Source organism: Pogoniulus pusillus, chromosome 35, assembly GCF_015220805.1.
Source record: "Pogoniulus pusillus isolate bPogPus1 chromosome 35, bPogPus1.pri, whole genome shotgun sequence".
NCBI classification, from domain to species: domain Eukaryota; kingdom Metazoa; phylum Chordata; class Aves; order Piciformes; family Lybiidae; genus Pogoniulus; species Pogoniulus pusillus.
In genome coordinates, this window is record NC_087298.1 from 2,030,362 (window position 1) to 2,045,400 (window position 15,039).

The 15,039-nt window shown below is 56.5% G+C and overlaps 1 protein-coding gene across 3 annotated transcripts in view; it reads left to right on the forward strand.

The window, feature by feature from the left end:
• The window catches only part of NSMF (NMDA receptor synaptonuclear signaling and neuronal migration factor), a 74,975-nt gene that overhangs the window by 49,071 nt on the left and 10,865 nt on the right, over positions 1-15,039 (forward strand). For 2 of the 3 annotated variants that reach the window (XM_064171471.1, XM_064171472.1), the window contains 8 exons: positions 2,201-2,253; positions 4,148-4,237; positions 6,154-6,275; positions 8,898-8,981; positions 9,915-9,948; positions 10,960-11,030; positions 12,745-12,824; positions 14,316-14,418. In XM_064171471.1, coding sequence (XP_064027541.1) covers positions 2,201-2,253; positions 4,148-4,237; positions 6,154-6,275; positions 8,898-8,981; positions 9,915-9,948; positions 10,960-11,030; positions 12,745-12,824; positions 14,316-14,418 — 637 coding nt within the window. The remainder of the gene's footprint in view (positions 1-2,200; positions 2,254-4,147; positions 4,238-6,153; positions 6,276-8,897; positions 8,982-9,914; positions 9,949-10,959; positions 11,031-12,744; positions 12,825-14,315; positions 14,419-15,039) is intronic. The other variant, XM_064171473.1, reaches the window with a different exon arrangement.

Below are 15,039 nucleotides of genomic sequence, written 5' to 3' on the forward strand. Positions count from 1 at the left end.
GCTGCAGTGTGGTGTGCCCGCAGTGGATGTGTCCTTGAGAGCAGGAGCTGAGCCCTGTGAGCGCTGCAAGGAGGAGCTGGGGAGGAGGATGTGAGCAGTGCCCTTGAAGCTCTGCCAGACCTCGATGTGTGTCAGGAATCCTGTGGCTGGGAGGTGAAGATGCTTCTCTGCAGGCACCAAGGGACCTGCTGCAGGCAGCATGTGGAGCTGCTGGGTCTTGGACACCCTTCGAGTGGGGTGGGTGCTGTGGAGGTGGCAAAATGGTGCAGACTACAGCAAGCTGGAGCCTGTCAGGAGGAAGGGGACTGCTGAGGAAAGGGAGTAACCAGGAAACTTTATCAGTGCAGCTTGAGGGGTGCTCGTTGGCCTTTGAAGGGTGAAGAACTCTTGCTAGGGAGCAACCAGCAGTATTCAGCACTGCTCAGGCCACCCCTTGAGTGCTGTGTCCAGTTCTGGGCTCCTCCATTCAAGAGAGATGTTGAGGTGCTGGAAGGTGTCTAGAGAAGAGCAATGAAGCTGGGGAGGGGCCTGGAGCACAGCCCTGTGAGGAGAGGCTGAGGGAGCTGGGGGGGTGCAGCCTGCAGCAGAGGAGGCTCAGGGCAGAGCTCATTGCTGCCTGCAGCTGCCTGCAGGGAGGCTGTAGCCAGGTGGGGTTGGGCTCTTCCCTCAGGCAGCCACCAATAGAACAAGGGGACACAGCCTGAAGCTGTGCCAGGGCAGGTTCAGGGTGGCTGTTAGGAGGAAGTTGTTGTCAGAGAGAGTGATTGGCATTGGAATGGGCTGCCCAGGGAGGTGGTGGAGTCTGTGTGGCTGGAGGTGTTGGAGCCAATCCTGGCTGGGGCACTTAGTGCCATGGTCTGGTTGGTTGGGCAGGGCTGGGTGCTAGGTTGTGCTGGCTGAGCTTGGAGCTCTCTTCCAGCCTGGCTGATTCCACGACTGTAGGGGCTGCTCTGCAGGGTGAAGTCACTCTAAGTGGGGTCACAGAGAGGTGACACTTTTCCTAACAGTCCACATGCTGCTTCTTCCCTGTATCTCTTCTGGTGTCCTGTTTGGCTCCTGTCCTGTTTGGTTCCTGTCTGGGTGAGTGCTGAGAAGCTAAAGGCAACATGTCCCTTGCACTGGGAGGGGCTGGACAGAGTCCCTTTGCCATAGTCCCTCTGGAGTGGCCAGGACAGTCCCTGTGACACAGGCTATGAGGTGCAGCTGCTCCCCAGGGCTTACCCTCTGGTGGACTTTCCCCTGGAGCTGTGTGTGCTCCACTGCCCCACTGACCTCTGCCTGAGTGCTGGCCAGGGAAGGATGTGGTTGGGCAGCATTAGCAGGGAGCAGACCCATGAGGGCACTCAGCCTTGCTCAATGCTGCTCTCTGAGGAGGAGGAAGATGCTTCAGTCTCTTGCAGTTCTTTGCCCTGGAGATCAGGATGGGCTGCATGGTTGCTGAGAGCACAGGTGGGATTTCAGCAGCTGCTGGGAACAGGGAGCCCAGCCATGAGCATGGTGTGTGCCTGCTGCCTGGCAGGGCAGCCCTGGGGTGCCCACTGCCTGCTGAATCATGGCTGGGAGAAGGGGAGAGAGACAGAACAAGAGAACACAGCCTCAAACTGCACCAGGGCAGGTTCAGGCTGGATGTTAGGAGGAAGTTCTTCCCAGCAAGAGAGATTGGCATTGGAATGGGCTGCAGTTGCAGTTGCAGGGAGGTGGTGGAGTCGCTGTCCCTGGAGGTGTTTGAGAGGAGGCTGGATGAGGCACTCGTGCCAGGGTTAGTGAATTAGAAGGTGTTAGGTGCTGGGTTGGCCTCGATGATCTCAGAGGGCTTTTCCAACGTGCTTCATTCAGTGTGAGAGGGGAGCAGTTACTGCTCTTCCCCAGGAGAAGAGGGAGCCAGCAGCCATGTCCTTGGCAGAGTTACAGCACAGGTGTGCCTTGGCCAGAGGGGAGTGAGGGCAGGCTATAAGAGGACTGCCCTGTAGGACCTCACTTGCCTTGTGCCACCAGCCCCGGGGAGCTGAGAGAAGCCAGCCCTGCCCTGGGCAGGCATAACTGTCCCCAGCAGTGAGCAGGGGCAGGCTGGCAGCCTGGTCTCCAGCCTTCGAGTGCCACTGTCTTCCCACTTCCATTTCCTGCCTGCCTTGCCTGCCCTGCTGGCCCCAGGTGCTGCTTTGTCTCGCTCTGCTCAGAGCTCTGTCTGCCTCTCTTGCAGGAATTTCCGGAAGCACCTCCGCATGGTGGGCAGCCGAAGGGTTAAAGCACAAAGTAAGTGAGAACCTGTCAGGTGTGGCTGTCAGGAGCTGGGGTGGTGCCAGTGGGACGTGGGGGACCTAACCTTGTGGGTAGGAAGGACCTAGCGCTGGGACAGAGGAAGGATCTGACCTGCTGGTGCCGTTTTGCCCTGTGAAAGAGCAGCCAGGCTGCTGCAAGTCTCCAGGACATGTGGATGGAAGCTGTTCCCGAGGACCCTCTGCCCTGGCTGTGGGAGATCTCTGTGGCTGCAGTGCAAAGAGTGGAAGGAGAGCTGCAGCATCCTCGTTCCGTGTGCTTGTGGGGTTTGGTGCTCACCAGCTTGTGAGAAGAAGCTGAGCTGAGAGCTCAGCAGGGCTGGTGAGGGCTGCCTGGCTCTTATGGAAGCTGTGGAACATGTGCAAGAGGACTGGTGGCTTTCTCTTTCCTCCTCCTCCCCTATCTACTCCACAGCAGGACCTGAGGACCATTGCCTTGTGGGAGCTAAAAGGATGGGGGACGGCAGACAGAAGAGGAACAGGGAAGAGACTGGTGCAAGGGGGAGATAAAGGAGCATTATGCCTCACTGGGAAAGAAATCACCTCTTGGGCCTGGGTAACAGCAGCTCCCTTTTCCCGAGGAAAGCAACTCTCCTCCCTCCCCTGGCTGGGGCAAGTGGCTCCCAAGAGCTGAGGATTGCTGCAGAAGAGGAAGCAGCTTGTTCTTCCCACCCCCTGGCTAGGCATCCTGTACGGACAGGCCACGGCAGTGTGTGGCTGAGATGGATTTGCATCCTTCCCTCTCCTTCCTCGTGGGCTGTGGGAGGTGAACAGCAAAGAGCCTTACCCTGAAAGTGTCTTCACTGGAATCTGAGTCAGCACTGCCTGTGCTGAGCTCCCCTGGAGCTGTCTGTGAGCTCAGCCATGCCTCTCTGCCTTGGAAACTCTCGGGTCATGTTTTCAAAGCTTTCTTCCTCTGCACAAGAGCTAAAGGCCTGCTTGGAAATGAAGGCTGAGGATGGAGATCAGCTGAAGCACTTCCTGTGTGATTTGTCTCCCTGGACACCCACACTTGGACACACTGCAGCAGAGGACAGGCTGCTTCTCAGCTTTTGCAGTGCAGCTCTGCAGTGCATTGCTGTGCTGCTGACGTGAGCTGCTGTCACTGGGCACGCTGCAGCAAACCTGCTCTGTCTGCTGCCAGCAGTAGATGCTAGTGGCTATGAGTGGCTGTTAATCTAGGAGTAAGGGCTCTGCCAGGGCTTGGCAAGTCAGAGATGGTGGTTGGCAGTTCCCAGGAATTAGCCTGCGGTGCAGCCAGCTGGGCCAAGCTCCCTGGATTCCACTTGGGAATTGCTGGTACAAGCTAATGCACCCAGGGGAAAGAAGTGCTGAGGGGAAGTGTTCCCGAGTGTGCAGGCAAGGGAAGCTGAAGGATTTCCTCTTCCACAGCAGAGTTTAGAATGCATGAGCTGTCCAGAGCCTCTGCTCTGCTTGGTCCAGCTCTGATTGGGATGTCTGTAGAGCATGAAACTCCTTTCATGGCTGGAGCACTACTGCCTTCTTCTGGTGTCTGTGCGTCATTAGCTGTTGAGTCCATCCTGTGAGACTTGTGAGTCAGAGCATCTCCTCTGGGTTGCTGGAGTAGCCTGGATTAAGTTGAGGTTTGAGCTGTGTGCAAAGGAGAGACCACCAAGTGTCCTTCCTTCTCTGTGTTCCCCCGTAACGGTCCTGCTCGGAGAGCCATCCCTTTGCCCTCTGCTGTCTGGAAGAGAGACTCTGCTTTGTTGTGTGGAGAGGACTCGCGTTTGGCCAGCGGAAGGAGGAGCCCAGGGGAGTCTGTGATGTGTGGCTGCTGGCTGTGTTGTTTTGCTGGCAGCAGCAGAGGTGGCTTTGGAGTCTGTTAATGTGGTGCTTTGGTTTTATCCTAGCCTTTGCCGAACGGCGTGAGAGGAGCTTCAGCAGGTCCTGGAGTGACCCGACTCCCATCAAAGCCGATCCCTTCCATGACTCCCGAGAAAGTGAGTGCTGAGTCCTTTGAGCTTCCTCCTGTGGCCAAACCCTCCAGCTGAGGTGTCGCCTGGAGTAGCTCCTCTGTGCCCTTTTGTCCCATCTGTGATCCTTTTAGCTTTGTGAGACCTGAGGCAGTAACCCCCTGGGCAGATGCTGCTGTCCGTCTGTCTGTACCTCTGCCTGTAGAGCACGACTCATCCGACCTCCTCTCACTGTGCACTTCCCAGAGGATACCCAGTGGTGCAGCTCTCTTACAGCCCTCTCTTCCCATCATCCTTTATTCACTTGGGACCTAAACAACCTACCTGGAAGCACACCAGTCCAAGGCTACACTCACCACGGTGGGGCTGACCTGCCTGGCTTCCCATGCAGAAGCCCCTTCGGAGCTCTTTCCTAGGCTAGAACAGCTCCAGAGCACAGCTGCAGCGCTGCGTGAGACCTAGCTTTGATTTCCTGCCCGTGCCGCCTGCGTAGATGATAGCTTGGGGCAACCTGATCTTCCTTTGGGCCACCAGGAATCCCCCTGGTAATCCCCAGTAATGCTGCAGTGTTCTGCTGGAGGAGACTGAGATGCTGCTGTGTTCATTTACAGGAGGCAACGCCAGCATCTTGCCACTGGCTCTTTATAAAGGGCACAGCTCTCTTACCCAGCTTTTATTGAAGTCCTGTAGGCAGGGGCCTCGGTGGATGAGTTTGCCCACGTTGCAGGGGGTTGTATTGTAGGTGACAGGAGCTGAGCTACCAGGTAAGCACGAGATGCAGCCCTCCTAGCTGTAGAAGACACAGCAGCAGGCTGCAGGGGAGATGTGTGCGAGGCCACCTTCAAAACACGACCCGATCGTTCCTCTGCAGTCTGGTTCCTCCCCTCTGCCTCAGCCAACTCGGAGGCAAGTGGCAAGGACATGGTTCAGACAGGCTCCAGGCACTGCCCACTGGCACTTGGACATCCCAAAAGGCACGAGTAGAGGCATCTGGGTTCTCTTTCCTCAGTCCCTGGCTTCAGGGCACCGTCTCTAATTTTAACCTTTAATGGTCAATTATATTCCTTCCAGATGTTTTTTTCCCCAGGAGGCATTGAAGGCCAACAGGTAAGGTCCATTTGGAGACCAAATCCAAGCACACTGTGGCACTACTCCTGTGTCTGCTGCGGCTGTCCTCACGCTCTGGGACGTCTCTGCCAGGATCAGTCTGACCACCGAGGCAGAACTTCTTTGTAGTCACTCAGAAGATGTAGTCAGAGCAGTCATTGTTCCAAGGAGACCAGCTTGGAAGTCTTTGGACTTTGCTCATCAGCTTGGCAGTGTTGAAGCGTAGAGAGTCTGTCTGTGTCCTGTCTCCTTCTCCATCTCTGAAGCGAGAGGGTGGCTGTGGTGGTTCAGCGTCTGAGCGTGGCAGGCGGTGGCTGCGAGTGGTGGCTGTGAGCAGGTCTGTGGCACGGCCTGGGGCTCTGTGTGCTCCTCATTGTTCTGTGTCTGTCTGGTTGGAGACGCCAGCCCCAGCCTCTGCTGTCTGTCGCTCTGTGGAAGGAAGGAGGGCGCCGAGTCTCGTGTCTGGTGGCACCCCTTGCGAGGTGGCTGCCAGGCAGGATGGAGTGGGGAAGGCAGACTGGTGTGCCCTTGTGATGCCAGGCAGGATGGCGTGGGGAAGGCAGACTGGTGTGCCCTTGTGATGCCAGGCAGGATGGCGTGGGGAAGGCAGCCTGCTGCGCCCTTGTGATGCCAGGCAGGATGGCATGGGGAAGGCAGCCTGCTGCGCCCTTGTGATGCCAGGCAGGATGGCATGGGGAAGGCAGCCTGCTGCACCCTTGTGATGCCAGGCAGGATGGCATGGGGAAGGCAGCCTGCTGCACCCTTGTGATGCCAGGCAGGATGGCGTGGGGAAGGCAGCCTGGGGCACCCTGGTAATGCAGGCTGTGTTCTGGCAGGCCATGACCTTCAGGATTCCTGCGGCACTTTGGATGGAGACTTCGACTTGAACTGGGAAGCAGAAAAGGAACTTGAAGCCATGGCCTGTGATGGAGAAGACTTTATTCCACCAAAAATAATGGTGAGGGGTTCCGGCTCAGCTGCCTGTGCCTCTGCTTTCAGAGCTGCCAAGTTTAAGATCTTCATGGGAAGAGGCAAGACTTGGATGGGCACCTCTTCAGCTGTGCCTGAGGGTCACTCGCAGACCAGCCAGGACAGGGCAGGGTACCCAGCAGATGCTGTAGCTGGGGACAATGTGGTGAAGGAAAACCAGAAGTGGAGGGACCCATAGCCCATCCCCAGGTCAGACCAGGGCTGTCAGGACTCACAGACCAGCCAGGACAGGGCAGGGTACCCAGCAGCTGCTGTAGCTGGGGACAATGTGGTGAAGGAAGACCAGAAGTGGAGGGACCCATAGCCCATCCCCAGGTCAGACCAGGGCTGTCAGGACTCACAGACCAGCCAGGACAGGGCAGGGTACCCAGCAGCTGCTGTAGCTGGGGACAATGTGGTGAAGGAAGACCAGAAGTGGAGGGACCCATAGCCCATCCCCAGGTCAGACCAGGGCTGTCAGGACTCACAGACCAGCCAGGACAGGGCAGGGTACCCAGCAGCTGCTGTAGCTGGGGACAATGTGGTGAAGGAAAACCAGAAGTGGAGGGACCCATAGCCCATCCCCAGGTCAGACCAGGGCTGTCACCCACACTGAATTCAGTTAGCCTGAGTCTTGATAACCCCAGCAAGAGAGACCTGAGTCCACAGTCCCAGTGCTCACTCCCTGCTGTTGTTACTTGCCTGCTTGGCTGTGGAGATGGAGGTTGTCCCTTGAGATGCTTTCTGCTTTGGTATCATTCCTCAGGGCTAGGCTTTCCCTGGGCTCCCTGCTGCTCTGCTCTCTGGGGTTTGGCAGGCAGGATTAGGTTCTGTCCCACCTCTCCTCTGGCCACAGGCAGAGTGGGGGCTGACTCTGGCAGCTTGTTCCCAGCCCAGCACCAGCAGTGCTGTGTTTGGTTGGGTCCTGCTGAGGCTTGGCCAGGGAAACTGCTTTCATGTTTTTCAAGTTGCAGCACAGGAGGTTCCAGCTCAACACTAGGGAGAACTTCTTTACTGTAGGGGTCCCAGAGCACTGGCACAGGCTGCCCAGAGGGGTTGTGGAGTCTCCTCCTCTGGACACTTTCCAGGCCTGTCTGGATGTGTTCCTGTGTGACCTGAACTAGATTGTATGGTCCTGCTCTGGCAGTGGGGGTTGGACTTGATAATCTCCTTGGGTCCCTTCCAACCCCTAATATCCTGTGAGCCTGTGATGTGTGTTCCCAGGCTGGCTGGGCAGACTCAGCCCTCAGGCACCCTCAGGGCAGGGTGACCAGGTGTGAAACCCTGGCACTGGGAACCAAACACCTGAATTTGTTCACTCCTTGGCACTTCCATTGTGTCACCCCAGGTGGTGATTGCCCATCCCTAGACTCTTTACTTTGTGCCTCTTCAGAAGCACCACCTGACCTCTAGTGTGGCCAAAGCAGTGATGTGCTGCCTGCCAGCTGGAGCCCAGGCTGCACTTAGGAACCCATCAGCACCACTGCCTGCCCCACTCACAGCACTGAACGGAGGTGCCTCAAATCACAGCACAGTCCAGCTGCCCCCAGGCCTGTAGCCCTGTAGCTGGTGCTGATGGAGAAGAGAAAGCTTCGAGGAGACCTTGGAGTGACCTTCCAGTATCTGAAGGGGGCTACAGGAAGGCTGGGGAGGGACTGTTTAAAAGGTCTTGTAAAGACAGGACAAGGAGGAATGGGTTTAAACTGGCAGAGGGGAGATTGAAACTGGATGTTAGGAAAAAGAAGTTGTTTGCAGTGAGGGTGCTGAGACACTGGCACAGGGTGAGGGTGGTGAGACACTGGCACAGGTTGAGGGTGGTGAGACACTGGCACAGGTTTCCCAGGGAGGTTGTGGAGCACAGAAGCACCCAATGTGATCAAAGATCACATTGGGTGCTTCTGTGCTCCACAACCTACCTGGAGATGTTCAGGACCAGGTTGGATGAGGCCATGAGCAACCTGTGCTAGTGGGAGGTGTCCCTGCCTATGGCATAGGGTTGGACCTGGCTGAGCTTTGAGGTCTCTTCCAACCTAACCCATTCAATGATTCTATCCCCCTGAGCTCTCATGCTGATGGAGCCAGCAGAAGCTTCAGCCAGGGTTGCCAAGCAGCCTCCATCTGCCTGGCATCCTACCCATGCCTGAGGCCATTCCATCCCGTGGCTGAGTCCTCTTCAGGCCTGCAGCCATTCCACCCCAGGCCCCTTTCCAGCACAGACCTTGGCTCAAGGCAAGGCTGTCCAGAACTGGTCTTTACTGGGATACAGCAACTTGTAGCAATGCACAAGCTGCTTCATCCTGCCTGCAGGCATAACTGCAAGTTGCTGTATGCCCTTTATAAACTGTTCTCTCAGAGTCAGTCCTGCTTCTTAAGGCTCATTTGTTGGGGGTTGAGGAGACTGTGACACGTGGAGATGCTTGGCAGGCCTGGGGCTGCTCTGCAGTGAAACAAAGGCTTGGAGACCTTCCCCAGGGGTGCAGATATGCTGCTGGCTTGGGTAACACTTGAGAGCAGCTGAACAGAGCACTGTTGTCATGGCCTTGGGGCTTCTGTCCAGACTCTGTTGACTTCTTCTCAGGCTGTTGCACCCTTTCTTTTCCCTCCTTTCCAGCTCATTTCTTCCAAGGTGCCCAAAGCAGAGTATGTCCCAACAATTATCCGCAGGGACGATCCCTCCATCATCCCCATCCTCTACGTGAGTACATCACCTCTGTCCCTGGTGCCTCTGAAACACTCGAGAAGCTGTCAGGGAAGGGCTGGGGGTCTGCTCGACTCAGACGTGGTGTCTGGGGCAGCTTTGTGAGAGCTCAGGTCTGGGTAGAAGGGGCAAAGCGGAGTGAAAGTTGCTTTGTTGGCTGCCAGGCTGCGCAGACAGAACAGCAGCAGGGAAAGATGAAAGGGGGAAGGTGGAGCTGTCTGCTGCCGGGCTTAGGGCTCCTCCTTGTGCTCAGACCCTGGAGCCTCATCACCCTCTCTCTACGGTGATGCTTCCGTGTCAGTCCTTATTTGAACCTCGGAGTCTTGCCTGAGCAGGAGTCCACCCTGCTGGGTGTCTTTTCCCTAATCACTTGATCTTCACTTCATCTGAAAGGGAAGGGTGGGACTGGCAGCCCCAAAACTCAACGTGCAGCAGGCAGTGCTGCTGGGGGGTAGCTTTGCTGCCTCTCTCTTCCCCTGAGAGTTGCCCAGGTGGCTGTGATGTGCCAGGGGCAGGTGTGCTGGGGGTGTGGCCATTTGCTTAGACGTGTCAGGAGACAGAGTCTGGCTGCAGAGAGGCAGAAGGCTGCTTGTAAGTCCAGAGGCTGGCTGAAAAACATGGGCCAAGAGGCAAACAGGCTGCTGCTGGCGGCATCCGATGGATGCTGTGTGCCTGGGGCTTGTCTGCAGGATTCATCTTCAAGTCTCTGGATGGACTTGGTCCTCATGGACCATTCAGGCTTCAGCTTCTTTGCTGAGACATGTTTTAGGGTGGTAGTTACTGTGGTGTGACTAGAAGTCATCAGCTGATAGAAGAGTGCTCTTAAAGCATCTGTTTGCCTGGGGGGTGGGATTGTGGGAGGCTATCACAAGGTGGTGGAGCTGATATCACATCAGGGACCCTTGGTATCTCTTCTCTCTTGATCTGCAGGACCATGAACATGCCACGTTTGATGACATCCTAGGTATGTGAGTGTTAACTTCCTTCTTGCCTACTTCCAGTATCTGAAGGGGGCCTACAGGAAAGCTGGGGAGGGACTTTTTAGGCTGTCAAGTAGGACTGGGGGCAATGGAGCAAAGCTGGAGGTGGGGAGATTCAGACTGGATGTTAGAAAGAAGTTCTTCACCATGAGGGTGGTGAGACACTGGCACAGGTTGCCCAGGAAGGTGGTGGAAGCCTCATCCATGGAGGTGTTTAAGGCCAAAGTGGATGTGGCTCTGAGCAACCTGATGTGGTGTGAGGTATCCCTGCCCATGGCAGGGGTTTGGAGCTGGATGGTCCTTGGGCTCCCTTCCAGCCCTCAATTCTATGATTCTCTTAACTCCTGCCCATTGCAAATAGAAGTGGTCAGTATGTTCCAGTCCTCCCACTGACCTGTGCCTCAGTTAGAACCATAGCATCAGTCAGGGTTGGAAGGGAGCACAAGGAGCAGCCAGTTCCAACCCCCTGCCATGCCCAGGGACACCCTACCCTAGAGCAGGCTGCACACAGCCTCAGCCAGCCTGGCCTCAAACTCCTTGCCCTCCCTCCCTCTCGCACCTCTCCCTCCTGCCCTCTCACACCCCTCCCTCCCTCCCTCCTCTCACACCCCTCCCTCCCTCCCTCCTCTCGCACCCCTCCCTCCCTCCCTCCTCTCACACCCCTCCCTCCCTCCTCTTGCAGCACTCCCTCCCTCCCTCTCGCAGCTCTCCCTCCCTCCCTCCATCCTCTTGCAGCACTCCCTCCCTCCATCCTCTCGCAGCACTCCCTCCCTCCCTCCCTCCTCTTGCAGCACTCCCTCCCTCCCTCCTCTTGCAGCACTCCCTCCCTCCCTCCTCTTGCAGCACTCCCTCCCTCCCTCTCGCACCTCTCCCTCCCTCCTCTCACAGCCTTCCCTCCCGTGTTCAGGGCTGGATTAGTGGAGAGGAAGGTGAATTGTTTGCCTCCTCCCCTGGCTCCTTTCCCCACGGTGCTGCTTTATGTTTCCTTTGGGCAGAGGAAATAGAGAAGAAGCTCAACGTTTACCGGAAAGGCTGCAGGATCTGGAAGATGCTGATATTTTGCCAGGTATGTGAAAGTCTTGAAGCACTTTTGGGTGGCTTGTTACAGACTTGGCTTTTCTTTTCTCCAGGGAACATGCCCCAGAGGAACCAATACTGCCAAGTCAGCTCTCTGTCAAAGGAACTGGATGAGTGCAGCTTTCGCTTCCCACTCCCCCAGACACTGAGCAGCCTCGAGCTGCTGTGACAGCAAGAAATAAAACCTGACTTCGTGTGGCCAAGCCCAGAGCTGGGCTGCTCCTGAGCTGCTTTCAAGGAACCCCAGGCTAAGCAGCATTAGCACAGCCCTCAGAAGGAGGGTTCCTGGGAAAGCAGGAAGCAGCTGGGATGTGATGGCTGCAGCCTGCGCACAGCTTGGGTGTGACAGTGCTGTGCAGCAGACAGGCAGGTGGAGAGGACCCAGGGGACAGCTGTGAGCTGGGGGTGGGACTGAGTCAGGCCTTGCTCCATCTGGAGCTCACTTCCTCGCTGAGTCTCCTGTTCCCCAGGGTGGTCTGCTTCAGGCTTTGCCAGCAGCTGTGCAAGGAACCTTGAAAGGAGAAGTTAGGAAGGCAACTGAATGGAGCTCCTCCTGCGTGCCTCACGCTGCGCAACTGCAGCCTGCAGCACGCTGACCTGGGCTGACCTGGAGACTCTGACTTCATTTCCCTGGTGTTGTGCTCAATCTTTTTATGCCTGCTACTGCCAAAGTGCAGTTCTTCTTATCTGCTTATTCCTGCTTTGCTCATTAACAAAGTGAGGGAGACCTCATTGCTCTTTCAGCTCATTGGAATGATTGGCATGAGGTGGGGTTGGTCTCTTCTCCGTAGGATCAGCTGATAGGATGAGAGGCAATGGCCTGAAACTGTGCCAGGGGAGGGTTAGGTTGGAGATTAGGGAAAAATTCTTTGCTACAAGAGTGGTCAGGGACTGGCACAGGCTGCCTAGGGAGGTGCTGGAGTCCCCATGCCTGGAGGTGTTCCAGACACCTGTAGCCAGGTGAGGGGTGGGCTCTTCTCCCAGGCAACCAGCAATAGAACAAGGGGACACAGTCTCAAGTTGTGCCAGGGTAGGTGTAGGCTGGATGTTAGGAAGAAGTTCTTCACAGAGAGAGTGATTGGCATTGGAATGGGCTGCCCAGGGAGGTGGTGGAGTCACCATCCCTGAAGGTCTTCAGGAAAAGCCTGGATGAGGCACTTAGTGCCATGGTCTGGTTGACTGGCTAGGGCTGGGTGCTAGGTTGGACTGGATGATCTTGGAGGTCTCTTCCAACCTGCTTGATTCTATGGTTCTATGATTCTATGATTCTATGGTTTAGTGGCTGTGTTGGCGTTGGGTTGCTGCTTGGAGTGGATGCTCTCAGAGGGCTTTTCCAACCCTAACAATTCTGTGATTCATCTGCCAACCACAGCAAGTCCCCTGGCATCCCCTAACCAAAGAGGCTTTCTCTGCCTCCTTACTGCTCTCCAGCCACCCACAGGGAAGATTCCTGCCTGTTGCTCTGCCTTTCTGCGGTGAGGTGGGCACAGCCCAGTGAACACTGCAGAATCCACCTCCCAGGGCTGTTTCCTCAGCTCTGCAGTGTCTGCTCCGGAGGCTGCAGCAGCCTGGTGTGCCTGCTCTGCTCCCTCCTGGCACTGCTGGGTATGGCTGCGCAGGACAAGGGCCGGGGCCAGGCAGGCTCTGTGTCTCCAGGGCCTGTGCAGAGTGTGTGCAGCTGTCTGTCTGTCTGTCTCTTGCAGGGAGGTCCTGGTCACTTGTACTTGTTAAAGAACAAGGTTGCCACTTTTGCCAAGGTGGAGAAGGAGGAAGATATGATCCTGTGAGTGCCTGCTGCTGCTGCTGCTGCTTCTGGGCTCTGGCAGCATTTTTCTGCTTGGCTTTGCACAGTGTTTGTAGCATGTGGTGGAGGAGGAGTGGAAGGAGCTGAGGTGGCTTGGTCAGGGGAAGAGGAGGCTGAGGGGGGGATCTAGAGCAACATTCAGCTCCTTTGCAGGGAGTTGCAGGCAAGCCAGAGCTGATCTCAGCCCTGGGACGAGTCACCAGGAGATTTCTGCTGTTATCTGCTGTTCAGTGTCTGGCTGGCTCAGAGAGGCTCCCGAGAGGTGGGGGAGGGGGAAATATATTTCCTCTGCTAACCAAAGCCTTTGCTGCCCAGAAACCAGAACATGCCTCTGGTGGCTCTGCACCTCAGAGGTGGCTGTGTCAGCATTCCTAAGCAGCTGGCAGAAATCCAAACGGTTCCCCCTCAGCTGTCTCCAGTTAACTGCCCTCCTAATTGCAGAGGGAAATGAAATTGGCCTCTGCAAAGCCTGCTCAAAGTCCAGCAGGTTCCCAAGAAGGAATTTCAGTGGCCTGCCCCTGCCAGCCAGGGCTGCTGAGGCGATTCTGCTGCTTGCAGAGAGCTCAGCTTTGCCTGTTCTGCTGCCTGCTCACTTGTGCTGGCTCCAGCTCACTTGGCCAGCAGTGCTGTGCTGTGGGGCAGAGGTTGCACACCCTGCTGCTGCACAGCTTTCTGCTGGCATGGGAATCAACACCTGCTGGGTGCCCTCCTGCTCTGGCACAAAACACTGGGGATAAAACTCTGCAGCACCTGTGTCTACCTGCTCCTGAGCACTTCCCAGCCAGAGCTGGGCTGTAGTTGGCAATTTGGAGACTTTCAGCAAGCTGTGAGCAGCACCCAGCTGGAAGCTTGGATGCTTGGAAGTGAATTTCCCCATCCAGCTTGTGTGTCCCTGGGGAGAAGGCCTGAGGAAAGCTGAAACTGCAGTCAGGTGCAGACCCCCCCAGGGGAGCTGCAGGGTTTTGGGGCTCAGCAGAAGCCACTGCTCCAACTCTCTGCACGGGGGGGGGTGGTGCCTTATGGGGCTTAGGCACAGAGTAACACTGGGTCTGACTGGTGGGCAGCACCAGGTACTGACGTCAAACAGCCTGTGCAGAAGCACATCCTCTGCAGCTGTCTCCTGCTGCTGCCATGCCCTGGGGAGGAAGCAGAGCACTGCTAGCACTCCTAGCTTGAGAAAGACAAATGGTTGACAGAAATGGGAGAAGAGACTGGGAGGAAGTGCTGCAAGAAGAGGGTGCTTAGTAAAGCTCAGGCTGGAAGCACTCCTGGTGGACCTGGCTGCTCCGTCTCTACCGCATGACTCAAACCTGCTCCTCAGCCCTTGCTCTGCCCCTGCTCTTCCTCATCTAAGATCCAGCTTGCTCCTCAGGCTGCCACCCCCCTCTGAGCAGTGCACAGACACTCCTGCATGCGAGGGACAGTTCTTTTTCCCAGTTGTACATTCTGCTGTTTTCCTCTCTCTCCCAGCTTCTGGAAGAGGTTGAGCCGGCTGATGAGCAAAGTCAATCCTGAACCAAATATCATTCACATCATGGGCTGCTATGTTCTTGGAAACCCCAATGGGGAGAAGGTAAGAGCTGCCCAGGGCACCTCTCTGGGCATGTCTGCAGAGTAGCACCAAGGCCAGGGAGGCAGCAGTCAGGCTGTGAAGGCTGCACCACTTTGTGCTGCCATGTGGGAACACTGCCAGCCTGGCCAGGGAGTGGATGGTGCCTTCCCCAGAGGGCAGGGAGGGATGGCAAGTGACAAGCAGGACAAACAGTGAAGCCTTGGAGGAGAACAGGTGTTCAGAGCACTTCTCTTGTGCACTGATGGGCTGGGTGTTTTGAAGGACAAAACAGTCTTGCATCTGGGAAACAACAACCTCATGAACCAGAGCAGGTTGGGAGCTGACCTGTTGGAGAGCAGCTCTGGGGAAAAGGACCTGGGAGTGGTGGACAGCAGGATGGCCACAAGCCAGCTGTGTGCTCTGGTGGTCAAGAAGGCCAGGGGCATCCTGGAGTGGATTAGAAAGGCTGTGGTGAGTAGGTCAGAGAGGTTCTCCTTCCCTGCTACCCTGTCCTGGTGAAGTCACATCTGGAATATTGTGTCCAGTTCTGGGCCCCTCAGTCCAGGAAGACCTCAGGGAACTGCTTGAGAGAGTCCAGCCCAGAGCCAAAGCTGCTGCAGGCAGTGAACATCTCCTGTGGGG